The 27,913-nt window shown below is 46.1% G+C and overlaps 1 protein-coding gene across 15 annotated transcripts in view; it reads left to right on the top strand.

Annotated features, from left to right (window-relative positions):
* Nucleotides 1-185: 185 nt before the first annotated feature.
* Nucleotides 186-27,913, top strand: part of EP400 (E1A binding protein p400) — a 71,180-nt gene continuing 43,452 nt past the window's right edge. For 4 of the 15 annotated variants that reach the window (XM_039332302.1, XM_039332305.1, XM_039332308.1 and 1 more), the window contains exons 1-18: nt 188-428; nt 2,427-3,748; nt 7,118-7,228; nt 10,878-10,965; nt 11,888-11,995; nt 12,757-13,163; nt 13,867-14,172; nt 16,371-16,556; nt 17,909-18,049; nt 18,635-18,713; nt 19,615-19,667; nt 20,308-20,365; nt 21,459-21,548; nt 22,608-22,703; nt 23,726-23,967; nt 25,542-25,719; nt 25,805-25,941; nt 26,645-26,814. In XM_039332302.1, the coding sequence (XP_039188236.1) occupies nt 2,453-3,748; nt 7,118-7,228; nt 10,878-10,965; nt 11,888-11,995; nt 12,757-13,163; nt 13,867-14,172; nt 16,371-16,556; nt 17,909-18,049; nt 18,635-18,713; nt 19,615-19,667; nt 20,308-20,365; nt 21,459-21,548; nt 22,608-22,703; nt 23,726-23,967; nt 25,542-25,719; nt 25,805-25,941; nt 26,645-26,814 (3,746 nt within the window). In that variant the 5' untranslated portion in view covers nt 188-428; nt 2,427-2,452. Of the gene's footprint in view, nt 429-2,426; nt 3,749-7,117; nt 7,229-10,877; nt 10,966-11,887; nt 11,996-12,756; nt 13,164-13,866; nt 14,173-16,370; nt 16,557-17,908; nt 18,050-18,634; nt 18,714-19,614; nt 19,668-20,307; nt 20,366-21,458; nt 21,549-22,607; nt 22,704-23,725; nt 23,968-25,541; nt 25,720-25,804; nt 25,942-26,644; nt 26,815-27,913 lie in introns of all 15 variants that reach the window. The other 11 variants (XM_039332303.1, XM_039332312.1, XM_039332304.1 and 8 more) reach the window with 10 other exon arrangements.

The raw sequence follows: 27,913 nt of genomic DNA on the forward strand, positions 1-27,913 counted from the left end.
CCCGTGTCTCTTTAATTAGCAACGCTTCCACATTGCGCATGCGGAGTACGGCCTTCTTTCCTTTCTCCTCCCCCCCTTCCCATTTCGTCTCTACGCCAGGCGGAGTCTCTTCCCGCATGCGCACTCCTTTCTTCCCAGCCGCTACGTTATTGCAAGGAGGAAAAAAAAAAAACACGTCGTTTTCGTGGGGGGCTTCTTTTTTGTCCCTTGCCGGCGCTCGTCCGCGCGGCGCATGCGCCCTTTTTTGTTGTCTTCCTCAGGCTCCTCCCTTGTCCCCCCCTCTCCCCCGCCCGCAATCCGTTTCCTGTCAGGAGCGGATGGCCGAGGCTGGGCCCGGCTCGGAGCGGGCCGTCTTCGCTGAAGCAGCGGCGGACGCTTCGCTCGCGCGCTCCGGCTTCCTGAGAGCCGACGCGGGAGGGGAAGGAAAGGTAACCAAGGAGGGCAGCGGCGGCGCGGGTGGGAGGTTAGGCGGCTTAGGCCGCTCGGAAAGAACGTTACGGTCCCGCTCCCCCCCCCTTCCCGCATCCAGGCGTCGCGCGCGCCTGCGAAGGGAGGAATAACGGGAAGCGGCAAAGGCCAAAAAGGTGACGTGCGGGGAAGGCGAACGCTTTTTTTTTTCTTTTTTTCCCCTAGCTATGGAAGGCTTTGAGACCTGCTGCCTTTCTGGGCTTTTTTCCCCTCATCTTTTTTTTCCTCTTTAGCAGCGAGGCTGAAGGGCCACGACTAACGGTCCCCTGGCCTCACCGGCTGCCGAGGCCCGTTAAAGGCGTCTGGAGGCAACAGCTAGGATGCCCTCGGTTGATTTAAGTCCATGCGGGCCGTCCCAGAGCTGAGCATCGGCCGCAGTCAAAGGGAATAAAATGAGAATGAAGATTCAGTGAAGGGGGAGAAAACAGCCGAGAGGGAGTCAAATGGAATAAAATGGAATGGAATAAAATGAGAATGAAGATTCAGTGAAGGGGGAGAAAACAGCCGGGGGGGGGGAGATGAAACGGGATGAAATGTGGCAGTAAAATGGAATAAAATGAGAATTAAGATTCAATGAAGGGGGAGAAAACAGCAAGTAAGATAGAGTGAAGGTTTAAAAAAAAAAAGGAAAATCGAATAGTGTGAGGTAAAACAAGAACTTTTATTCAGTCAGTGGGCCGTAATCAAAGAAGAGCGTCATCCACAGGATAATGGAGCAAAAGAGGATTCGGTGAAGTTGGATAAAACAGTTAACCGTGAGATAAAATAGGATAAAATGTAGTTGGTGAGACAAAGTGAAGGTAAAAGAGGAAGATCGAGGAGGAGAAGATCAAGGAGGAGGAGGAGGAGGAGAAGATCAAGGAGGAGGAGGAGGAGGAGGAGGAGGAGGAGGAGGAGAAGAAGAAGAAGAAGAGGAGAAGAAGAAGAGGAAGAGAAGAAGAAGAAGAAGAAGAAGAAGAAGAAGAGAAGAAGAGGAGGAGGAAGAGAAGAAGAAGAAGAAGAAGAAGAAGAGGAGAAGAAGGAGAAGGAGAAGGAGAAGGAGAAGAAGAAGAAGAAGAAGAAGAAGTCAATGGACCATATCACAACTCAGCATCAGGCAGAGTAAAACAGAATAAAATGAGCTAAGATACAGTGATGTGATAAAATAGCTACAAGGAGATAAAATAGGATAAAATGTAGTAAAGTGTAAGTGTAGTAAAGTAAAGTGTAGTAAGATAAAGTGAAGATAAAAGAGTGAGTTAACATCGTATAAGGTGAAATAAAAGAAGAGAACTTTATTAATCAAGTCAATTGACTGTATCCAACTAACACAAACATGCAAATAGGTAAAAAGAAAATGAAACTTCAGACTAGATCATCACTCTTGCACTTAACTCACATCTGATCAAGGTGTTCTGTCCTCTTTGAGCTGGCCTTTGATACGAAAAGTATAGTAATTGATGTGCAGGTTTGTTCTTTGCAAGAACTGTTTTTCGTAGTGCCCCAATACTTTTTAGTTTTTAAATAAGGGTCTAAATAAGCCACCCTTTCTGGAGAGTGCAATTTGCAATCCACAAGAATGTGTCCAGGGGCTTCAATGGCTGGAAGGTTACTTTAATAAAATGTTTCTATTTATTTATTTGACTGGGAAGAGATGTTTTCAGTTAGGAAGATGGGTGCTGTCAAATTAGATTTGATTCATGGTGATTTTTTGGACAAATGCGTACCAGTCCAAGATTCTGTCTATACTTTTTGTTATTAGCCTCTACTGTTTTCCTCAGCCTTCTCAAGTATAATCATTCTTAAAATCCAAAAAGCTATTCATAAAGGCGTTTCCCTTTCTTTTCCCCTCTTCATCTCTCTTTGTGGATTATAAACTTTCGTACGGAATCGGAGAAAGGGATGGTCAGTTGCCCTAACAAGGAATTTGGCTTAAGTTTCCCCCAATTAATGGAACTTTGTCTATCTTCTTCTTTTAGACTTAGAGACTGCTGTCAGCGCGATAATGCACCATGGGAGTGGTCCGCAAAATGCACAGCGCCAGCTCCAGAGGTCCCGATCCTTCACTGGCAGCGAGAGCGAAGATCAGCAGGCCACCTTGCCACACTCTCCGGCCCCTTCCTTTGCTCCTTCGGCCAGCCCTTCGGCGCCTCAGTCTCCCAGCTACCAGATCCAGCAGTTTATCATGAGCCGAAGCCCGGTAGCGGGGCAAAACGTGAACATCACCTTGCAGAATGTGGGACCTGTTTCTACCACCAACCAGCAGATCACCCTCACCCCGTTGCCCATCCCGAGCCCGACTTCCCCTAGTTTTCAGTTCAGTCCTCAACAAAGACGGTTTGAGCATGGCTCCCCCTCCTACATCCAGGTCACCTCTCCGTTGCCACCTCAGGTTCAGTCGCAGAGCCCCACGCAGCCTGTTCAGACCATTTCAAGTGTTCGAGCAGGCACCCCAGGCCCCAGCTTGGGCATGTGCAGCCAGAGCCCCACGCGGGGCTTCGTGGACGCCAGCGTGTTGGTGAGGCAGATCAGCCTGAGCCCTTCGAACGGCGGACACTTTGTGTATCAAGAGGGGTCCGGCCTCGCTCAGATAGCTCAAAGCACCACGGGCCAAGTCCAGCTTTCCTCCTCCGGCGCCTCGGTGACAGCTCGAGAGCGCAAGCTCTCCCAGCCCCATTCTCAGACTGGAGGCACCATCCATCATCTTGGACCTCAGAGCCCTGTGGCTAGCGGAGGAAATATCCAAGCTTTACCTAACCCTGGTCACATCGCCACTAACAACCTGCCGCCCCAGATCAGCAATATTATCCAAGGAATGCAGCAGCAGCAGCAGCAAGGACAGCCTTTGAACAGACCTTTGGGATTTGATAGGACTTCTGCTGGATTAATCGCCGGGGTCGGAGGCCCTGCTTTCAGCATCACCTCCCCACCGCCTCCCACAAGTCCTTCCCGGGCGAGCGTCCCTCAAGGGCTCACCGGCCTCCCGCTGGGCCCCTCGGTCTGCGCCGTGGTGAAAAAGGCCAAAAAAGTGGAGGAAGTCCCCCCCGCCACGCCGGAAGCCGCCCAGATGAGGAAGCAGTGTCTGGAGCATCACCTCAAGCAGATGGAGACTTTGAAAGAGGCTTTCAAAGAGTACTTGGTTGAGTTGTTTTTCTTGCAACACCTGCAAGGGAATATGATGGACTTCTTGGCCTTCAGGAAGAAGCACTGCCTGCCCTTGCAAGCCTACCTTCGTCAGAACGACTTGGATCTGGACGAGGAGGAGGAAGAGGAGGAGCAGTCTGAGGTCATCAACGATGAGGTAGGAACTCTCTTTGCCCACCTTGGCTAGAACTTGAGTACGTTAGCAAAGGCAGTGGCTCTCCCTCCTTAAACGAAGTTGAGTTGGGATTTTTGTCAGGGAGCAACACTTGAGGAAGACTTAGATCAGTGTTTCTCAACCTTGGCCATTTTAAGATGTGTGGACTTCAACTCCCAAAATTCCCCAGCCAGCATGGCTGGCTAGGGAATCCTGGGAGCTGAAGTCCACATATCTTAAAATGGCCAAGGTTGAGAAACACTGGACTAGATTGTCTGGTTGGTCCGACAGTTCATGCATCAGTCTGCAAAACTCATGCTGAATTATTGTGTCAGCCCCCTGCGCTAACACAAGTAAGGGATGCAGGACGTTCCTTTTGGATTGGGGTAAAATGCAGGGGTATCTTTTCATTCATCTTTGAAAGCTCATTGTAAAATGGGGAAGTGGAATTTCCAAGGCAATGGAAAAGTTTGATTGCTTCTTCAAAGAAACCACAGACTCCGAATCGTACCTTGCAGGCGTTAGAACTGAGCGTGAAGTTGTGTTAAGTCTTGGGTTTTGCTTTACTCTGTCACCTCACTCTATGACCTGAGATGTTCTCCTAGTTATATCTCAAAACGTATTATCAGAAAAGACTGTTTTAATAAGGAATCAGACCATTTATTTCTACTCGTATAGAGAAAAGGGGGCAGGAACTTGATCCAGTTCTATGCCTCTTTTTACACATTTGCTGTGGAAGACAAAAAATATATTAAAGGTCACGGATAGAAGCTAGGTGTAGTGTTTGGATCCTGATTCATGTCCCTTCATTATGTTTTTTAAAAGTTGCAGATTGGTTACCCCAATCCAGTATTTTCTTTGATCCTCTTGCTGAAAATGTCCAGTCTCTAGCTTTTTTTTTCTGAAAATGAAAAAGTTCCGATGTAATGCTTTGCATTTGAATTTAGTGAGACTTGTTAGATAATTGTATACAGAATTGCAATCTAAAGTAGTTACAATTGAGAATTGCAACCTAAAGTTAAAAACATGTCGCCAACATTTTATAAACTGGTGTTTGTTTATCTACTCTTATTTATTTATAAAACTGCATAAACTTTGCCAATCTTTTATTCTAAACCGTGAGTACTCTTTATACAAATCCACAACTTTTTTGAGAGAGAAAGAAAAAAATCTTTCATTGGAATTTTATTAATAGTTTATGTTCTACAATTCCAGTTTGAAATGTCATTTGTTTAACAGAAAGTTACTTTCTGAGATTATTTTTGAAGCTTCGTAAATTGACTCAGTCGCTGTTTAGCTTTGTTAAAAATATAGAATATATAGGTTTTGATTTGTAGTTACAGTTTCCTGAGAGAGGTTTAAATTACGGCAGATTTGGTTTTAATAAAAAATAGTGAAGTATAATTGTACTGTTAGTAACTTAATAGAATGTTTACCTCCGTCATAGCGATAATGGCTGTGTTCCTAAAAAACTAGGGGTATTGAATGGAGAGCAGGCTTTCAAATTAGATGGATTGCTCATAAGGCATAATAAATATTCAGAAGGTAGTAAGTGCTGCATCTCCATCACACAGGAAATTAATTATTTTGTGCTGCTGAATTAATCCTAATAAAGCCAGGAGAAGCTATCACATTGATGTAATGTCCCTTTGTTTGATTTTAAACGTTTCATATTTAGGCAAAGTCTGCATGTTTTAAAAGCAGGTATTATTGAGAAAGTCCTGTAAAAATATGTTCACCTGAGAAAGGTGAAGCGCAGCAAAAGAAATTCCATAGTTTTTCTGGACAAAATTAATGATACTCTTTTCTGTTCATTGTGATAGTTTAAAAGATGGGCTTTTAACTGTCTCTCTCATCTTTTTTAAATGGTCCCTTAGATTGATGCAATTGTTGGATTTTTGTGACACACAGGCTTTGGCTTCCAGTTTTTAAGCTGCAAGTAATCTTTATTTGATGTAGTTGTTGTTTAGTGGGACTGAGCAAATGTTTCTGGTCTCCATGATCCTCACTGAGATATCCAGCTAAATGTCTCTTACACGTTTATGATCATTTTGGAAAATTGGTTAGTAGGGTCAGTAAGGGGGGAGCCAAAAAACAGTCTAAACGGATTCAGGGAAGAAAGAAGAGCATATTTATAGCTCAGGGTTGAACTGTGGGGTCCTTGGTGCTCTCTGAGCTTGGCTGTTTTCTTGCAGACGTTTTATGACCCAACCAGGAAACAATATCAGGACTAGAAAAGAGTGGGGTTCGCTCTCTTTTTTTTATACTAGTGGCTTGCACCATGAGTATTGGTGGGAATGTCCTTGGTGGCTGTTGTTTACCAACAATTAAGCAGTTAAACAATACTCCAATCAGGGAACTATCAATCTAGACCAGGGATAGGCAACCTTGGCTCTTTGATGACTCGTGGACCTCAACTCCCAGAATTCCTGAGCCAGCCATGCTGAGGGGAAAGAGAGAGGTTTCCAAGCTGAGCCATGCTGGTTCGGGAATTCTGGGAGTTGAAGTCCACCAGTCATCAAAGAGCCAAGGTTGCCTACCCCTGACCTAGACAAACAATCCAACAGTCAACAACAGCCTAACGAAGGAGCCGCCAAGAATATTCCCACCAACACTAGTCTGTAAAAAGCAAGTGAATCCCCACTGCCTTGTAACACTGATGACGTCACCTAATCAGGTCGTGAAATGTCTGCAAGCTCAGAACATGAAGGACCCCACAGGATTTAGGAAAAGCTTTCACAAAAGCCACGGAAAACCAACTTGTCCAACCAGCAAATGACAGCGTGTTGACCTCTAAGGTTTTCCAATGTCTCTTTCCTTCCTTTGTATATTGTAACGTCCTTCTCTTCTTCACCATCTTCTGCTAAGCTAAAGCAGCGCACCTCATTGCTCGTCTAGATGGGGCTGACCATTATGGGAATGGTGGTGGTTGGTGGGAGAACGGGAGGTGTGCCCTCATTGCTTAATCAATGTCTGGGGCTCTTCTGTCTCCTGTCTGTCGTGCTACTTTTGTCATTACGTTAGAAAGCCAAGATCTCAAACTTTTAACCCACGCTAACGTCTACATGCGATTTCAATGTAGACTTTTGCATGGCCAGAGGGAAATTACCTGCTGCTAGCTTGTCCCTCACTCTGTTTTGATATATAACCAAAACAACAACAATAACACACCACCCACCAGAACTCTTTAAACAAAAATAATCGGAGCGAAACGAAGTTACGCCTTTTGTTCTGAGCCCCATTTGCGGTAATGCAACGCGGGATGCGTTGATCAGATTTTTCTTCTTTTGGGGAAGAGAAAAAAGAGACTGAAAGAGAAAAAAAAAATGATTTCCCCTTTTGTTTCCCCCCTCCCAAAATATCTCCTCTCAGGTAAAGGTTGTGACAGGAAAGGATGGGCAGACTGGTACTCCTGTTGCTATAGCAACCCAGCTTCCTCCAAATGTTTCTGCTGCTTTTTCAATTCAGCAGCAACCATTTCAGGTACTTTTTTCAATGGATTTCAAAAAAAATAAAAAAAAAATCTTAAGTTTCATCCCAGATGATGATGATGATGATGATAATACTGATGATCATTATTTTTGCTCAGTCAGATTTGATAATTGAAAGTGAAGTCTGGTGTTTTTTTTTCCCCCCCTTCTCCCACCCCATCAGCCCATCCCTTCTCATTTTAGAAAAAAATGAGCAGTAAAACATTTAAACTTTTCCAATGCATGAGTGTTCGTGGGATACCCAGAAAGGTTATTTATTTATTTATTTATTTATTTATTTATTTACCTTGTCTCGAAGTTGCTGGCTGATTTCATTAACTTTTCAGCTTTTAACGTGTTCCACTTGGTTTGCTTGTCCTTTGGTTCCTTTGTATGTACTATCTGGTAACTGTGGTTCTCTCTCTCTCTCTCTCTCTCTCTCTCTCTCTCTCTCTCTCTCTCTGTGTGTGTGTGTGTGTGTCTCTGACTGTGGAATCTTTCTACAAATTCTTTTTGGGGGGTCCGGTGGTGGTCCTCAAATGCTAACCTTCAAAAATGATAAGTTTGCAATCCTGCCTCCCTTCTTTCTGGTTCAGGTTGAGCTAGCCCATTTTATAAAGTCCAGCAGCATGCTAATTTATGGCCCAGTGTATGCATTACAGGATTGCTGGATTAACTGTAAGTGCGATGAAGCGAGCATGGGGTCTGTGGCATGTGAATCCATAATACCTTGATTCGGTACTAATGACAAACCATGGTTGAGTCTTATAAAAAGGAGCCTTTGCAGATCTAGGACTAGGCGTTCTTTCTTCCTGCAGACAGGAGATGGATAGCTTTGGCATTTAGGTTTTAGACAATGAAGCTCTCAAACCTTGTTTGCTCTTAGGCGGGAAAAAAAATGGGATCCCCAAAAAAACCCGTTTTGGATAAATAGATGCTTGCATCTCAAATTTTATTTTAAAAAGAGACACCTAGACATTTTGAAAATGTCACGGTGGGGAATCCAGTGTGACTTGGCACCAGGTTTTGGTTTTCATCTGTTTGCTTTCGTAGTTTTACTTATTTTCTTATTTACTTATTTTCTTATTTACTTATTTTCATTTTTGTATCTTACTTAACTTCATTTTTGATTGGGAGCCACCCAGAGTTTGTTATAAGATGGGCAGCTATGTAAATGTCTTAAATCAATACGGGATAGCCAGTAGATTATTGATCAATAAATAAGATCAATAGAAATGTCAGGGGATATTGCCTTTCTCTGTTCTGCTTGTTTACTTAGAGTAGTCCCATGGTGGCGAACCTATGGCACGTGTGCCACAGGTGGCACACAGAGGCCTCTCTGTGGACACGCGCGCCATCGCCTCAGTCCTAGGCCTTCAGCTGGGTTTTATAAAACCTTTTCGCTTTAGGCCTCCGCCACCGTGTGCAAAAAAATAAAATAAAAATTCAATCAATCAATCAATTTCAACTTCTCGTGGGGAAAAAAAAGATCTTGCAAAGTTGGAATTGATTGATTGAACTTTTTAGTCCCACCCAGTCTGCCGTTACCATCGCAGCCACGCCCACCCAATTGGCCACGCCCACCCAATGGGCCACGCCCACGCGGCACCCGACGATACATAAGTGGTTTTTGGGTTGCAGTTTGAGCACTCGGACTCTAAAAGGTTTTACAATTCAGAAGCATCAGAGCTCTGGTGAGTGTAGAAATCGTTAGCCAGGGAAAAGAGAGATGAGATATGCTTTCCCATTCATTCATTCCTTTATGAAAAATTATATTGGTTTTCAACGTGTCTGAAATAGGCTTAATAGGAACTCTGGAGATCAAGAATCCAATCCTTTGGTGAATGTCAATTTTTCCAGTGCATAATTCAGCCTGACTATGGCTGTTGTAGGGCTGAATAAAACGTTGGTTGACCCCAGGGCTGCCCAGAGTCATTATGAATGGATTAGCTTGGAAATAAGCTAAATAAGTAAGTTTACAAAGCAGCCCAGAGAGTCTTATTACTTACTACAATATTTGTAAGCCTCGTTATCAGGAGCAGCTTTTCCAAGTTCTTTACTGTGTCCTTACTGGTTCAGTAAAGACAAATGTCCCTGCAGAAAATATCCAGGTCTTTTTATTTGAGGGAATTTGGGAGCGAACTTGACACCACGAACTTGACGGGGTTTAGATACTGAACGATTCGAAAGAAGTGCTTGTTCCCTCCAAGCGAGATTATTGATTTTATTTTGTTTATCAAATTTATATAGCTACCTATCTGACCCCAGGCACCTCAGGGTGGGGCACAACAACAGATAAAAAAAAATGAGGGTTAAAAAAAAAAGCAAATACAGATGTAAAAGACTATATTAGTAAACATCCTCTTTACTATAAATATGTCTTTAAACGATAATTAGTCAGAGTAGTAGAAGAAGAATAGAATATTGAGCTGGAAGGGACCTCAGAGGCCTTCTAGTCCAGCCCCCTGCTCAAGCAGGAGAGTAATTTGTAATTTGTAGAGTAAGAGAGAGTTCAAGGTGGGATCATTAGATGGTTAAGCAGATGCTCCATGCTTAATCCGCAAAACCTCTCTTTCTTGGGTAGCAGAGTGGGGGAAACGGCTGCCTTAGCAGTCCGTAAAGCTGGGGTCTTCAAACTTGGCCCTTTTATGACTTGTGGACTTCAACTCCCAGAATTCCTCAGCCAGCGTGCCTTTTATGACTTGTGGACTTCAACTCCCAGAATTCCTCAGCCAACGTGCCTTTTATGACTTGTGGACTTCAACTCCTAGAATTCCTCAGCCAGCATGCCTGGCTGAGGAATTCTGGGAGTTGAAGTCCACAAGTCATAAAAGGGCCAAGTGTGAAGACCCCTGCTGTAAAGTATTAAGCAGAATCTTTTTACTGATTGTTGGGGGGGAAAATGAAGATGCGAGACAGAATGGGCATTTAATCTCATTTCACGGACACATCTCTCTCTCTCTTCTAATATGTAATCCCACGCCCGTTACAAAAATAGTGATGTTCATTGCCAAATCAGTGACAAGCTATGTGGGCTTCCTGGCTGTAGATATAAGAGTCCAAATGTCAGCAGCTTAGAAGAAAAACAAGGCAGAAATTTGCATCGGGAACTGGAGGGAGCCCTACGTAGGTTGAATTATTTTCAGTCATTTTCAGTCACACCGTAACGGCAACATCTTTCTTATTTAGAGAGAAATTGAGAATTGGCAGGTACCATCCCGTTGCACGATTGTAGATGAGAGAAACAGGAGACAAAACAACAACATTGGATTTTGGAGAAAGCCACCCATGCAATCTGGCAAGCACCCAGCGAGCTCTCAATAGATCTGTTTGTAATGCAAAATACGGGATCAATTGATTAGACCGGGATGGTAGAAATACAAGGGCGAGAGGTTTGAGTTGCGAGAGAGAAAGCTCTTAGCCTATTATATTATTAGGAAAGAGAGACCCAGCCAAGTGGCACATCGCTCTGCTTTCTTTCGGCAGCTTTTATCTTTGTGATCGAAAGGGTCTTTACCAAACGAATACAAAGGCAGACCGTTGGAAATCAAAATAAGCTCACATTCCTTCACTGTCGGCTTTTTAAAAACAAGGGTGAACTGCCTTTTTTTTTTAAAAAAAAAACCTGTCTCCCACTCACAGACTGTTCTGTTTTACAATAGCAGGTGCATGCAGGGACTCCAGTAACTGGAACGGTGAATGCCATAGAAATTGAAGCCTTTAAAAGACAACAAGCACTTACATCAGCAGGTATGGCCTCCTCCTCCCCCCCCTCCTCCTTTTGCAGAACTTTCCCAGTCTCTTTAGGGTCTCGGCCCAAAGACGGCGTCGATTCGCACTTGTATTAAAACCGCCGCTCCTCAGCTCAATCCTTTGGCCAGGCTCTTGCGATGGAAAGATCCCATCCTGTCAGCGGCCGTATTTGGAGGAACAACATCTTTCAACCGCGCTCTCCTTTCCTAGTCTAGATTTAAAACAAAACAAAAAAAAACCCCCAGCCACATCGAAGTACAGGTGGTCCCCGGCTTAACGACCACGAGCGAACCCCAGATTTAGGTCGCTAAGCGAAATATCCGTTAAGCCGAGTTCTGCCCCATTTTTACGGCCTTCCTTGCCACCCTTGTTAAGCAGATCCCTACAGTCGTTAAGTTAGTAAACAATGGTTAAGTGAATCTGGCTTCCCCCCGTTGCTTGTCAGAAACCGTCATAAGTACGAACCCAGTTGCCAAGCGTCTGAATCTCGATCACATGACCCTGGGGCAGTGTTTCTCAACCTTGGCGACTTTACGATGTGTGGACTTCAGCTCCCAAAATTCTCCAGCTAGCAACACAAGGTTGAGAAACACTGCCCTGGGGGGGGGGGGTGCCGCAATGGCCGCAAGTGTGAAAAACGGTCCTAAGTCCCCCCCTTTTTTTAGCGCCCTTGTAACTTTGAACGGCCACTAAGCAAACCGTCGTAAGTCGAGGACTACCTGCGTTGCTAAAGTATCTTTTAGGGCCAAACCCTCTCCTGGTAGGCTGGTTGATAGCGACGTCCGGAACTCCCGGGGAGCAGCGTTGCAAACCGTATAACCTGACACACACACACACACACACACACACACACACACACACACACACCGCCTCCTTGTGCATTTTATCCTGCCATAAATGGAAATTTGAATATCACCAGATTCGTCTAAGAGAGCCCTAATTGAAGTGGGCCGTCACGGGATGGTTTTTCAGCATCCAGGCGTGGCCTCGGGAGTCCCTCTTCAACAGCTCATGCCAACTGCACAAGGTACTGTGTGGCCACCTGCCAGCCGCCCGTTAATTTAGCAAAAGGGCGGGGCGAGGGAAGCAGAAGCCCGCTTGAATTAAATTTTCTTTTCTTTTTTGGAGCGCTCTGGTTCTGCCCCCCACCCCACCCCTCACCCCCGTGCAAATTAACCTTTGGCGTGAAGTGGCTTGCTCGTGTCAAAAAGAGGCCGGGAAACGTTGCATGCGGGCATGGGGAGGGGGAAAACCCAACCACTCAAGCGTGACGAAGCCAAAATAATTAGTCCTGGAACCCCGATGGTTCTTTCCCCCCCCCTTTTTTTTTTCTCTTAGTGCTTCCATTTCTCTTTCGCGTTCGATTTTTGGTTTTGGTTTCCTAACTACCTATCGACACTTCTTAAGGACGTTTATTTAGCCATTTAGTTCATCTTGAGGTTTGCTTCCCGCCGGTCGATTCACTAGGCCAGTGTTTCCCAAACTTGACCATTTTAAGGCATGAGGACTTCAACTCCCAGAATTCCACTAGGCCAAATCTTCAGATTGTGCCGGTGGTTTCTCTTGCCGGGATTCCCCAGTGACTCTGAATTTGCCGGTTCACAAAGAGGGTGGTTTATTTAACTGACCCAATTTTATATATATTTACGGTTTATTTACTGGAGTGGCCAAGTAAGTAATTCAGTGGACGTTTCGCGTCTTCATCGTGCCCCGGCGTGCTGCCATTGTACGTTTTTGAGCCTGGTCCCCTTAATTTTTATTTTATTTATTTATTTTTTTGCTTTGCAGGTGGAATGCCTCCTACCCCTCAGACTGTGCAGCTGACGGGTCAGAAGCAGAGCCAGCAGCAGTACGATCCTTCCAAAGGTCCCCCGGTGCAGAATGCAGCCAGTCTCCACACGCCACCGCCTCAGCTGCCCGGTAGACTGCAGTCAAGCAACGTGCCCATCACCTCTCTTCCACCAACGCTGCAGCTGGCGCCCCAAGCAACTCAGATGAATGACCTGCCGGTGCAGCAAGCGGCAATTCACGTGAAGGCTCAGCCCCAAAGCGTTACGGTCACTGCTGCTGCGGCGGCTGTGTCCCATGGCCAGGTTCAAGCAACATCTCAGCCACAATTGCAGCCGACAGCGCATGGGCCGGGACAGATGGCCCCCTCCGACGTGGTGCCCTCTCAAACTCCAACCCCACAGCAGGTAGGTAGATCCAGTTACTTGGCATTTTAGTCAGGGATGAGAGTCCATTCTAAAGGGTAAAAGGTTTCCTCTGCAACATTCTTTTTTTTTTTTTTAAAGACAGAAATATATGAATGACCTTGCAAGATAAAATCTAAAGGGCATAGGGGCAGCACTAAAGGCAAAACTTAGCTAGCATTCTTGATTCTCAGTCAATTATCCTGTTTTTAAGAGGCATTCTAAATGCGAGTGGTCTATGCACGTGTATTTATTTCTGCAGCCTACAGTTGTGTGATCATGCACATTTTTCTGTTCGTAACTAGAGACCTCATTGTGTATGAAAACTAACAGGCTCAGACCAGGGGTCCCCAACCCCCGGTCCGTGGACCAGTACCGGGCCATGGCATACCAGCAACCAGTCCGCACAAACAAGCAAAGCGCCATCCGTGGGATGCAGGCAGCACACAAAACCACACACCCTCCAGTCCACGGAAAAACCTCTTTCCACGGAACCGGTCCCTGGTGCCCCAAAGGTTGGGGATCTCTGGCTTAGACTATCTACAGTTCAGATCCAAGACCAGAGCATTAATGCTTCTTTTCAACAAGGGTGAATTGGTGTATATATTTTTCTGTTTGACTGCTTCTCTAAAACAGAATATGGTTTATCCCTCGAAGCCGTTTGCTATTCTAAACTGGTATCCTAATTTATGCGTGTTGTTTGTAGATCACAACTCTGGCTCGTCCCTCCTCCGACTCTAACCAAAACTCCCAGCGTATTTCAGCAAGTGTGGTTCCTCCTACCTCAAGCAACCCGCCAACTTCTGTTGCCAATTCTACGCCACAAACTACGCACTCAGCCCAAGCCAACCGATCCTCGCCTGGGGCAAATAAATCAGCCTCTCCTGTTGCCGCCAAACCCCCAGGATTGGCAGTGGCAGCAGCACCCAAAACTCAGAACACAGCACAAACCACCACAGCAGCCCTGCCCCAGGACAGCGCGCACGAGAAGTTGGCTGAGCAAGTGAAGTTGGTGAGAGTTTTTCTTTCCCTTCTGATGCCAAAAAAAAAGGTCACGCTTACGACCGTTGCAGCATCCCCGTGGTCAAAATTCAGATGCTGGTGAACTGACTCATGTTTATGATCATGAGCCGTGGTGGCGCAGTGGTTAGAATGCGGTACTGCAGGCGAACTCTGCCAGCTGCTAGCAGTTCGATCCTCACCAGCTCAAGGTTGTCTCAGCCTTCCATCCTTCTGAGGTTGATAAAATGAGGACCCAGATTGTTGAGGGGTAATAGGCTGACTTTGTAAACTGCTTAGAGAGGGCTGTAAAGCACTGTGAAGTCTAAGTCTAAGGGTCATTGCTAGTGCTATCCTTCCTTCCTTCCTTCCTTCCTTCCTTCCTTCCTTCCTTCCTTCCTTCCTTCCTTCCTTCCTTCCTTCCTTCCTTCCTTCCTTCCTTCCTTCCTTCCATTATGTGCAGTGGTTAGAATGCAGTATTGCAGACTAATTCTGCCACCTGCCAGCAGTTCGATCTTGACCGGCTCAAGGTTGACTCAGCCTTCCATCCTTCCGAGTTCGATAAAATGAGGACTCAGATTATTGGGGGGCAACAGGCTGACTCTATAAACCGCTTAGAGAGGGCTGTAAAGCACCGTGAAGCGGTATATAAGTCTAAGTGCTGTTGCTAGTGCTATTAACTGATAAATAGCTGTATGCCAACCATCTGGCCATTTCAGTCCATACTCTGGAAGGTGATGTCCACGTTCCAGGTTTAAGGTTTAACAGAATAACAGAGTTGGAAAGGGACCTTGAAGGTCTTCTAGTCCAGGGCTTTTCAACCAGTGGTACGGGTACCACCTGTGGTACATTGGCACCTGGCAGGTGGTATGCGACCATCCTAGAAAAGTGGTAGTGAGGGAGGGGAAGGAGCTGAACTGGTGGCAGCACCGCACAAGCCTGAGCAAGAGACGGCTGGAGCTGCAGGGCTGTCAGGGCTCAGCGGAAGCGCCAGGATCAGTACCGCTTTCCAGCTGATCGGCGCTTCTTCGGGGCTGTCAGGGCTCAGCGGAAGTGCCAGGATCAGCGCCAGGCTCCAGCTGGAGCTCGGTGCTGATCCTGGCCCTTTCGCTGAGCCCAGAAGAAGCACCAATCAGCTGGAAAGCAGCACTGATCCTGGCGCTTCTGCTGAGCCCAGAAGAAGCGCCGATCAGCTGGAATGTTGCAGCATCTCCAGGATCTTGTGACTTACATTCAGAAGCTTGGCAACTGATTCATATTTATGACGGTCACAGTGTCCCAGACCAAAACCTGCTGCAACCACCCAACAGACGGGGTGGAACAAAAACCAAATACCCCTACCCCACCCCTGCTGCCAATCCTCAACAGAAATGCTCACAACAATGAAAACCTCGGACAGGAGGAAGAACACGGCCGGGCGGGCAGGCAGGTGTCTTGCTCGGATGTGGCTTGGGGGGCATTTTTTTCAGTGCCATTGTAACTTTGAACAGTCACTAAGCGAACTGTTGTAAGTCGAGGACTACCTGTACTTTATTACTTTTTTACTCTTTTTTGGGGGGTCATCAAGTTTTTGACACCTTGCTGGTGGTACTCGGATGTTGCCATATCCTAAAAGTGGTACAGTGGGTGAAAAGGTTGAAAAGCCCTATTCTAGTCTAAACAGTAAACCCAACACCATTTCAGGCAAATGGTTAGTGGGTTTTATTCATCAGTCAATGGGTATCAGATCGTATCCTTTGTTTTTAATGAAACGAAATGTACATTTGTGCAAATATCTTTGGAAGTAAAATCCATTAAATTCCATATACATTAATCTCCCCAATACATAGGATTGTAGCCAAAAATCCACTTAAAATTAGGATATGGCATCAAAAATATTGAGGAATTCCAAAACAAGTACTTCTGAAAGAATAATGCATGACCAAGATAACCATCATGTTGTCTAATGGTTTCCTGATCTTAAAAGCCTCAGGTGTTGAAGCACCCACAACCTCTGCATGAATTAATTGTTTTCACTGTCAGGAAATTTCTCCTTAGCTCTAGGTTGCTCCTCTCTTTGATGAATTTCATCCATTGTTTCTTGGGCTCAATTGTGGCCGTACATCGGGGACTCTGAGTAATGAATTCTTGGACTAAAGCTCCCTGCTTCTTTTGATGTCACGAGAAACCCTAGCCACCAACTTAATGTTCTCCCTTGCTTGCTTCCACCAGGAAAACCATGTTCACCAACGCATCGCGGAGCTGAGAAAGGAAGGTTTATGGTCTCTGAGACGATTACCGAAACTTCAGGAAGCCCTCAGGCCCAAATCTCAGTGGGATTATCTCCTGGAGGAGATGCAGTGGATGGCAACAGATTTTGCCCAAGAAAGACGATGGAAGATGGCCACTGCCAAGAAGGTCTGGATGATAGTTATTTGTCATTCCTTCGCAAAGCCCGGAATGAAGAAACATGAAAGAAACCAGAGTCCTCACTATAATAATCCTAGTTTTGTGCTTCAAACAAATGGGGGGTGCTAGTTTAGCTAGCCACAAACTGTTGAATAATGGCACACCAAAGTGGAAGAGGTTGATATGAGATGGAGTGGGTTGATGTAAGGCAGTGGTTCTCAACCTGTGGGTCGGGACCCCATTTGGGCTCGAACGACCATTTCACGGGGGTCGCCAAACAACGCAGTCCGCCATTTTTTCCCCCCTTTTCCTTAGCTGTGCTACTCCCTTTTCTTCTATTGGCTTTTGAAAGCCAATAGAAGAGACTCTCTTGAATAGAGTCTAATTCTATTGGCTTTCAAAAGCCAATAGGAATTGTCCAGGCTGTCTCTGCCCTGCTGAGCCCGCCAAAAGTCCCATTCTGCAAACGGTGCTGCACCAGTTGAGTAGTTCTCGACTTACGACCGGTTGGAGGTCGCGGCATTAAAAAGGTTGAGAACCATTGATGTAAGTTTTGTACGCAAGACTACTTAACACAAGAGGTATCTGTGTGTAAGTCAGGATACGGTTAGGAGAAGCTTTCATGATCCCAATGCTTCTTTTGTGAGCTGTTTCTGCTGATGTTCTCCAGGATGCTGACTTCTTCTGCAGCTCCTGAGCAAACCCATTTGTACATTTTATTTCCTGCATTTATGGATCAAATACATCCATTCGGTTTATTCCCAGTCTTTTTGTTCCGGTGAATTGTCAAGAGAACTAACACAACACAAGCATTGGTATTCAGTTTAATATTTTAAAACTAAAATTCAGATAATAATTTCAAAAGGTTCCTGATAAGATGCAGACTAGAGAGGCATCTTTACAAATTTAGAAAATCTGGCTGAGGAATTCTGGGAGTTGAAGTCCATGTGAGTTGAAGTCCATGTGTCTTAAAAGTTGCCAAGGTTGAAAAATTCTAGTTTAGATGTATTGCTGCTGCCATTCCCAGAATTTCTTAGCTAGGAAGAGTCACGGGAGCTGAGGAATTCTGTGAATTAAAAGTTCAGGCAGATCCTGCGTGCTGGTTTGAAGTCAGGATCATTTAAACTTTTATATACGGGAGCTTTCAAAAAGTTAATTGCAAAAAAAAAGCTAGCCTTTTCAGACATATGGCATACGGCATAATAGAATGCAATATTAATGCACGAAAAATTCACAAAAAGCAGTGTTTAAAATGTCAAATATTTTTTGGCTGTTGAAAATAGCTGTTAAAAGCCAGAGCTGTAATAAATTGGTGGAAGACCCCACTCTCTAGCAATTCTCGTTTTAAATGTTTACATTAGATGGTCAGGACAGTGGCTCGCTACCACGAAGAGAAGCACTTCAATGCAGAGAGGGCTAAGAAGGAAGAGAAGATCAAACTAAGGCGCATCGCTGCTACAATTGCCAGAGAAATAGAATATTTCTGGTCGAATATCGAACAGGTAATCCTTCTCTTTCTTTGCCAGTCGCTTTCGAAACCCTCGAACTGGGGGCAGGGGGGGGTGAGGAATGCTCCCAGGGACCATATTCTGTTTACCCCTGGATGAACTGGACTCCCAGGTAGAGATTCACATTTCGTGATGCCCGGTGTGTCCGTGCCAGTCCAGAAAACTGCATACAGCTCTGATGTTCAAATTTCCCAGCTTCTCTGAGGCGCGAGCGGATGTGAGAGGGGGCTGAGAATTTTGACCAAGGGGCCTTTTGCACAAAGCCATTGTGGTTCCCTCGCTTGGCTGGAGGAAAGGATGTTTTTAATCTTCCCTTGTTAGGAATTGACAGAGATCATGGGGCTAAATTTGACTGGGAAATTTGACCGGCTTTGAAATTACCTCTTTCTATTATTAGAAGATTCATTCTCAGGTGAAATAGCACCTTGCAAAGACCCCTTACCTGGACGCTGCTGCTTAGAGGCCACTCAATTCAGTTTCCCTGACTGGTTTGTGACACATAGGCGACCGTCAAGCGAATGCAAACATCGTAACCATTCAGAAGTGGGGTTATATCAATCTATTTCTGCTGTCTTTTAGGTGGTCGAAATAAAGCTGCAGATTGAATTTCAAGAGAAAAGGAGGAAAGCATTGAATTTAAAGAGGCGTGCAAAGAAAGGTAGTTTTCCTGTCCTTTGCTGCAAAACGAGGTTGCAATATGATAGACAGGAAGCTGGGGGCATCCTTGGTGCTCTCTGAGCTTGCGGGGTTTTCTTGCAGACGTTTCATTACCGGAGTAGGTGATGTCATCAGTGCGGTATCATTTTGCATATTACAAACCAGGAAGCCCGCTCTTGCTCAGAGTTATGGTGACTTTTAAAACAACTCTTTTAAAATTGTCACTGCTGGGCTGCAGTTGGTCTTGCTGTCTCTTAATCCTAGCTTATTATTATTATTTTAACTTTGGGGGCGAATTTCATTTTTTTCATTGTTCCTTAGGTAGGATTTTAAGAGGGAAGTTGGATTCTTTAGGTTTTATTTTTTAAAAAAAATACTACACGGGAATATGTAACATTCTCTTTCACTGGGTTTTATTTTCTTGCTCCTGGCTGAATTGACATGCTACGCCAGCGATGGCAAACCTTTTAGAGACCGCGTGCCAAAAGTGCAACCCAAAACCCACTTATGTATCGTCAGGTACATACATAATGGTGTGGCCCATTGGGTGGGTTTGGCCCATTGAGTGGGCATGGCTACGGTGGTAATGGCAGACTGGGTGGGACTAAAAAGTTCAATCAATCAATTCCAACTTTGCGAGATCTTTTTTTTTCCCCGCGAGAAGTTGAAATTGATTGATTGAACCTTTTTTGTTTTTGCACACGGTGGCGGAGGCCTAAAAAGCAAGAAGGTTTTATAAAAGCCAGCTGAATGCCTAGGACTGGGGCGACGGTGCCCGTGGCCACAGAGAGGGCTCTGCGTGCCACCTGTGGCATGCGTGCCATAGGTTCGCCACCACGGTGCTAGGCTAACATAAGGGGTTGTAACTTAGAAAGTGCCTAAAAAGGGTAACCATTTTGCAGGTAAAGATTCGAGACATTTTGAGGATCTCCTTCTGGAAAAAGAAAATAACTTGGTAAGAGATTTTTTTTTTCCACCTCCCATCTCCTGGTTGACAATTCTGGACATATTGCCTGTTTTACTGTTCTTGAAATTAGAATTGTTCAAGTCTATTTAGATAGCGGTAGATCTGCTGCCAGTAAATAGCTTTCTTGTACGTAAGGAGGATAGTGGGAAGATGGGGAACTGTAATGGGAGACTGGTCTATAAAACAAAGCCATTGTTGGTGAGCTTCCTTTGACAGCCTTTGAAGAAGGAAATTGCTTAACATCAAGTACCCACATCTCAAGTCTCTTTCAATAATGTCTGCTGTGGCTGGCAGCTGTTTTCCATGAGCCCTGGTGGAGACCTTCCCTGTTCTCTTCTTCACAATTTATTTGGGGGGGGGGTTGGTCCTGTTCTGTTTCTCCTTGGAGGTAATTAACAATAAATCATGCATTTGATGAACGGTTGGGCGAAGAACCCTCTAAAACAGATGCACAACATTTACCCCCAGAAATCGTGGGAGCTCCATCACTGGAGGTTTTTAAGAAGAGACTGGACATTCACCTGTCTGGGACAATATAGGTTCTCCTGCTTGAGCAGGGGGCTGGACTAGAAGACCTCCAAGGTCCCTTCTGACTCTATTCTGTTCTATTTATATATTCATTTTGTAGGGTTCGTGGTCCCGTAGAAGAAAGAGAAAAGCAAGCACGTCCCTCACGGATGACGAAGGTCGGTGATGGGTGCTGTTCTGATCCACCCTTTTTATCTCATCTACTTGCGTTGTTCTAACCATGTGCTAGAAGAAGTGAAAACTGGAACAAAATTGTACATCTCCAGTTTGGGGATTCCCTTTTAGTTCCAAAGGGAAAATAACTGTTCTGCTTTCACCCGTTCAAGAATCAAACCAACATTTTGTGACGAAGCCTTCTCAATTATTCTCACTTGGCTGGTTCAGTTCTTCCCTCCAGCCCCCTCCCCCCAAAAAAAGATTGGATTCTGTAAATTGTGAGATTTGGAGTTGGCCATTCTGGATACATAAAGATGGCCCTTATCGAATTGAGTGCATTGTTTAATATATACGATGCAGCTAAATTTATAGGTGTGACGTTAAAATTGAGGAGGCTGGGCTGTATTCCTTGAGGCTGTGATGTCTCAAAGCTACCTGCCATGTCGGAGAGAAAGAAACAGAGCAAAACAATAAAATAACAGCCCAGAAATATTCTCCCTAACAGATTTGCTGCTTTTGATTGACCAAAAACAGCACTTTTAAAAAAAAAAATAACTTGAAAAATGCAAGGGGGTGTTCTACGTTTCAGCTTGAATGGGTCCCTCTGCAAGTCTCGCTAGAGTTTCTAAAATAGCTTTAGAACTTCTGGATGTAAAAATTACAGCTATGCTGTAATTGTGATCATGGTCTAAGCCAGGGGTGTCAAACTGCCAGCCCATGGGCCGGATGCGTCATGCCAAAACCGCGCCCACCCCATTGCCGGCAGTGGAAAAAAAAGTCACGCTACGTCGCGACACGTCACGTGACGTTGCGAGTTTGACACCCCTGGTCTAAGCTGTTTAGCAGCGTATGAAATGATAGGATAACAAGAAATTCCTAAAATTTAAATCCATACCCATTAGCCAAGGCTTTAAGGACAAACCACCCACCCCAAATGGCATCATTAAAATGAACAGTCCGTTAATTGATTGGCTTAGAAAATACAGATGTCCGTTTGTATAGAATTCCTCGCGGGCAGGTAGAACATTCCAGCACATGGATATTCCTTCCTCTTTTGGGCTTGACCTGGGGGGGGGGCTGAATTTTTCTTTTCAGTGGAAGATGAGGAGGAGACAATAGAAGAGCAGGAGACGAAAGAAGGGAAGGTTAACCACCAGCTGGAGCTGTCCACACTGGCAAAGGAAGGTGAGTACGACAACATCTGCAGAGCTTTCCCATTGTGCTGTGGTTCTCCACCTTTTCTTCACCACGGACCCTTTTTAAATACCTTTTGTGGCCACGGATTCTGGCCGTGGACACACACACCCCTGCCCAAAGACTTAAGATTTAAATCATAACATTTCTTCAAGCCTTTGTAGACCCCCTGTGATGACATCGCAGCCCCCCCCCCCACAGGTTGAGAACCACTGCTGTAGGGCAGTGCCAAATATAGGTAACAGCCTATATTAACAGGGTTAACAGCTCCCTGTTCAGCGATCATTCACAGTTACGACTGTGCTGAAGGGGTAGTGGGTCTGACCTGACCTTGACAGTCCAGCCACCCCAACTCTACCCTTGCTGGCCTTGGCACTTGGCAACCAGCTCACATTTACGACAGTTGCCCAGACTCAACTTCCAGACCACTCTGGCTGGATAATCGAGAATCTTCATCAACGTTGACGACAGTTGTAGGTGTAGGAATCCAATTATATTTCATCTCTAGTTATCAACTATGGAAAACCCCATTCCTGCCTTCTCTGGATTCTGTCATACGATGAAGGGGAAGGGGGTGAACAAAGGGGCTTTATGGCCCTCACTTCCTTTGGTACACTTCAAAGGAACTGGATGTGTATATCACCAAAAGGACTAACCATAACAATGGGGCTATTACCTTTCATGTAATTTTCTCTGAAGTCCCCATCCAGCTGGCAGTAAGGAAAAGGGGGTGGGAGTGTAATGCCTGAGACTGTTGCTGGAAGAAGGGGGTGGTTGGGTGGGGCTACTGGGGAACCCCTTAAAACCTTGAATGGGAGAGCTTGGACCCCAAGTCCTGTCTAGAACGCCTGCAACCATTTTCTCTTAATAAAGGATTGCCTGTTGGAAGAACTATTCCAAGAGTTCTGTCTTCTTAAGATGCAAAGTGGGGTGGGTCCTTACAGTAGGATTCCCGTGTCACGAGATCACGATTTGCAAGCGTTCCCTGCCAGCTTCCCGCAAGCAAAGTCAATTCTGTTCTCTCTTCCCCCCCCCCCTTCTCGTTCGTAGCTGAGTTGCCTTTGGATGATTTGATGAAGATGTACGAAGGAGCCTTCGCTGATAACTTCCACTGGCCAAAGCCGGAAGACGAGATGAGCGAAGAAGGTATTCCGCTAGCAGTGTTTCCTTTCCAAATGCTTTCTGAGAAAGGACCAGCTTGGGGTGGATAGGGAATTTTGAGGTTTTGGGGGGGGGGGCATTTTGAGATGTTCAGGAGGGATTATCTTGGCCACCTGTGGTCAGACCTGCTTCCTTCTGTTTGGCTTTCTGAAAGACCTTGAAGACCTGGCTGGGCCAACTAGCCTGAGGCCCTAAGGGGGGTGGGGGGGGTTTGGGGGTGGCACGTTGGAGGTGGCTGATGGCATAGAGGCCTTCCATCTCTCTGCTCCCTCCCTCTCCATCCTGCTTAGATTTATTTAAATTGAATTTTTAAAGACTGATTGTTTTAATGTCTATGGAGATTTGCAGTCGTCCAGGTCATAGTTATCCCAAAGATGCTTTTTCAGGAGGCAACTGGACTTTCTTGTTGTTGTTTTTCTTTGAAGACGTTTCGCTTCTCATCCCAGAAGCTTCTTCTGCCCTGACTGGATGGTGGGGAATGGAAGGATTTATACTCCTTGCGGACAGCTGGTCATTTGCATCCTTTTAGAAAGTCGTTGAAGCCATTTGGAGGTTTACCTGTGTCCTCAAGGTCACCTGAGTAGTGAAATGGGTGTGCTGAAAGCAGTTCCAAGAAGACTCCACACCCATTTGCGCCACTCAGGTGACCCTGAGGACACAGGTAAACCCCCAAGTGGCCTCAACGACTCTCTAAAAGGAGGCAAATGACCAGCGGTCTGCAAGGAGCATAAGTCCTTCCACTCCCCACCATCCAGTCAGAGCTGAAGAAGCTTCTGGGATGAGAAGCGAAACATCTTCAAAGAAAGAAAAACAAAGTCCAGTTGCCTTTGTGAAAAAGCATCTTTGGGATTATTGTTTTGATGTTTTATTCAGTGTCTGGCTTTTGGTGAGATGAGTAGCATTCCAGCTGGTTGGATGGATGGATGGATGAAATTCTCTAGCCTAGCACTCATTAAAAGAATAAAAACAGAGGGTTTTTTTTAAAAAAGCATTTATTCTTTATTTAGAAATGGAAGATCATCTAGCCGAGAGAGAATTCCTTCCAAAGGAAGTCATCTCGATCGACTCCCTGCTCAGCATCGAACAGTACAAGGGGGCCGAGAGAATGATGCCCGGGAAGAACCGCGGGCGAGACATAGCCGAAGTGGCGGCCACGGCAGAGGTCCTGTTGCCGAAAGGCAGCGCCCGGATCACCACTGCGGTAAATCCACCCCTGTGGATTGGTCCTGATTTCACGGGTGGTGTACAGGTAATCCTCGGCTGGCAGCCTCGATCGACGTTACGACGGCACTGAAACGAAGTAGCTTATGACCGTTTTTTTCACACTTAACAACCGTTGCAGCATCCCCATGGTCACTAGGAGCAAAATTTGGATGCTTGGCAACCGGTTCCTATTCACGACGGTTGCAGTGTCCCTTTGCGACCGTCTGGCAAGATTTAGTTTAACAACGGCAATGATTCGTTTTGACAAGCCTGCAAAATGGAGTGAAATGGCGCCACCACTTGCGTTGCTTAGAAATGGAAATTCTAGTCTACGTTGTGGCCAGAACACAGGTAGTTCTCAACTTTCAATAGTTCATTTAGTGACCGTTCAAAGTCCTCGAATTAAAACCATTTTCTTAGTAACGGTTCGAAGTTTCAACGGCAGTGAAAAAAGCGTCTTAGGGTTGTTCTTCACACTTACATCCATTGCAGCATCTGTATAGTGTATAGTATACAATATGGTATACACCAGGGGTAGGCAACCTGGGCTCTTTGATGACTTGTGGACTTCAACTCCCAGAATTCCTGAGCCGGCATGGGGGAACTATGGCCCCCTCATGACTCGTGGACTTCAACTCCCAGAATTCCTGAGCCGGCATGGGGGAACTATGGCTCCCTCATGACTCGTGGACTTCAACTCCCAGAATTCCTGAGCCGGCATGGGGGAACTATGGCCCCCTCATGACTCGTGGACTTCAACTCCCAGAATTCCTGAGCCGGCATGGGGGAACTATGGCCCCCTCATGACTCGTGGACTTCAACTCCCAGAATTCCTGAGCCGGCATGGGGGAACTATGGCTCCCTCATGACTCGTGGACTTCAACTCCCAGAATTCCTGAGCCGGCATGGGGGAACTATGGCCCCCTCATGACTCGTGGACTTCAACTCCCAGAATTCCTGAGCCGGCATGGGGGAACTATGGCCCCTTTATGACTCGTGGACTTCAACTCCCAGAATTCCTGAGCCAGCATGGCTCAGCTTGGAAACCTCTCCTTTTCCCCTCAGCATGGCTGGCTCAGGAATTCTGGGAGTTGAAGTCCACGAGTCATAAAAGAGCCAAGGTTGCCTACCCCTGGTATACACTATACAATGTATAGTGAATTACAGGTAGCCCTTGACTTAACGACTACAGTTGAGCCCCCAAAATTGATGCTCCTGTGCGAGGCATTTGTTAAGTGAGTTTTGCCCCGTTTTACGACTTTTCTTGCCACAGTCGTTAAGCGAATCCTTGCGTTTGTTAAGTTAGCAATTCAGTTAATTGAATTTGGCTTCCCCCTTCATTTTACTTGTTGGAAGGTCGCAAAAGGCGAGTCGTATGACCCCAGGACACGGCGACCATCGTAGAGGTGAGTCAGTTGCCCAAACCTCTGAATTTTGATCAGGTGACCGTGGGGCTTCTGCAACAGTGTGAAAAATGGTCCGGAGTGTCTCTTTTTTTTTCCAGCGCCGTTGTAACTTCGAACGGTCCCTAAACGAACTGCTGTAAGTCAAGGACTCCCTGTCATGAAGCAAGCAGCTGAATGTCACGGAGAGGAAACACATTTGCACAATTTCTTGCAGGTCAAATACAACACGCCAGCCCTCTTGTACGGCTCCCTCCGAGAGTATCAGAAGATTGGCCTGGATTGGTTGGCCAAGTTGTACAAGAAGAAGCTGAACGGCATCTTAGCCGACGAAGCCGGCCTCGGGAAAACGGTGCAGATCATCGCCTTCTTCGCCCACCTGGCCTGCAACGAAGGTACGCGCTCTTATGGGGGTGTAAGTGAGTCAGGTGGCGAACGAGGGACAGGCTCTTAGCATCTCTTCTTGGTCTTCCTTTCCAGGGGATTGGGGTCCTCACCTGGTCGTCGTCCGGAGTTGTAACATTCTGAAGTGGGAGCTGGAGCTCAAACGTTGGTGCCCTGGTCTCAAACTCCTGCTCTACATTGGTACCCAGCGAGAGCTAAGAATGAAAAGACAGGTAGGCCATTTTTAGAAGAGAATAGGAATAGAATACAGAGAATGGAATGGGATAGAATGGAATGGAATATGGGATGGGATGGGATGGAAAGGAATAGGATATAGAATAGAATAGGGTATAGAATAGAATAGAATAGAATAGAATAGAATAGAATAGAATAGAATAGAATAGAATAGAATAGAATAGAAGGGACCTTGGAGATCCTCTAGTCCAACCCCCTGCTCAGGCAGGAAACCTATACCATTTCAGACAAATGGGTTTTCTTAAGTCATGATTTCTTATTCTTCAGAAAGAAATGTTTAAGTCGATGCCAAATGTTTTGCTGCAATGTTGTCACTCACATGAAAGAAAAGAGGGGAGTGGGATACAGGGGAAGATAACATTCCTGGAAGTTAATCCACAAGTTAATACAGGTGTAGATTCCAGGACCAGTTCTCTAACTCTTTGTTTACTTTGCCTCCTTCCTTCCTTCCTTCCTTCCTTCCTTCCTTCCTTCCTTCCTTCCTTCCTTCCTTCCTTCCTTCCTTCCTTCCTTCCTTCCTTCCTGTCTCTCTCCCTCCCTCTCATTGTCTCCTACCTTCCTTCCTCCCTCTCTCTCTCCCTCCCTCTCATTGTCTCCTTCCTTCCCTCCCTCCTTCCTTCCTTCCTTCCCTGCCCTTCCCATTCCCTATATCCTCCCTCCCTCCCTTCCCTCCTTCCGTAGGAGTGGACGGAACCCAACAGTTTTAACGTCTGCATCACCTCCTACAAGCAGCTCTTCAAGGGCCACCAAGCCTTCATGAAGCTACGATGGAAGTACCTGATTGTGGATGAGATGCAGCAGATCAAGAACATGACGGAGAAGCACTGGGAAGCCCTCTTCCACCTTCGCAGGTCTGGACGCCTTCGAAACCTGCCTTTTCTCTCCCCCGGTTTGGACCGCATGGGCTCTGGTCCTTGTCCTGTAGGGTAGGCCACTCCTGGCCCTCCCTCTGAGCCTTGTCTGGGCCAGGAATCCGAATTCAGCTTCTCTTTGGCTTACGTTCTGCTGCCGTTTGTCAGAAGAAGCGAAGGACTGTACCCAGGCAGTCCTCGACTTTCAAACATTCCATTTAATGACGGTTCAAAGTTACACCCGCGGTGAAAAAAAGGGACCTGTGACCGTTTCCCACGCTTAACAACCGTTGCAGCATCCCCAGGGTCCCCTGGTCAAACATTCAGCCTCTTGGCAACTGGTTCGTATTTATGACCTTCTGAAAAACAGTCAGCACAGGGGCCAGATTCCGTTCACAGCTGGGTGGCTGAGGTGATTCCCTTAACACCTGTGGCAAGAAAGGTCGTAAAGCGAGGCAAAACTCACTGAAACAAAAGTCTCCCTTAGCAACAGAAAAGCCAGCCTCACTCGTGGTCGTAAGCCGAGGACTCTCTGTATCTCTGTGTAAAGAGAAGCTGTGCATAATGGGATGTGGGGGTGACCTTGGGGGAGGAGAGGAAGAGTCAGATGAGGGAGGGAGGCAGGGAAGGGAGGGAGGGAAGGAGGGAGGGAAGAAAGAAAGAAAGGGAGGGAGGGAGGGAAGGAAGAAAGTAAGAGAGGAAGGAAGGGAGGGAGGGAAGGAAGAAAGAGGAAGGGAGGGAGGGAAGGGAGAAAGAGGGAGGGAGGAAGAGAGGGAGGGAAGGAAGGATGGGATGAGAGACAATGAGGGAGGGAGGGAAGGAAGAAAGTAAGAGAGGAAGGGAGGGAAGGAAGAAAGAAAGGGAAGGAAGGGAGGAAGAAAGAAGGAAGGGAGGGAGGCAGGGAAGGGAGGGAAGGAAAGAAGGGAAGGATGGGATGAGAGACAATGAGAGTGAGGGAGGGAGGGACGAGAGACAAAGGGAGGGAAGGAAGGAAAGGAGAGGGAAACAAGGGAGGAAGGAGGGGATGAGGCAAAGGGAGGGAGGGAGGGAGGAAGGAAGAAAAAAGGGAAGGAAGGAAGGAAGGCAAAGTAAACAAAGA

Source organism: Crotalus tigris, unplaced genomic scaffold, assembly GCF_016545835.1.
Source record: "Crotalus tigris isolate CLP2741 ecotype Arizona unplaced genomic scaffold, ASM1654583v1 scf7180000024461.2689607, whole genome shotgun sequence".
Taxonomy (NCBI): Eukaryota; Metazoa; Chordata; class Lepidosauria; order Squamata; family Viperidae; genus Crotalus; species Crotalus tigris.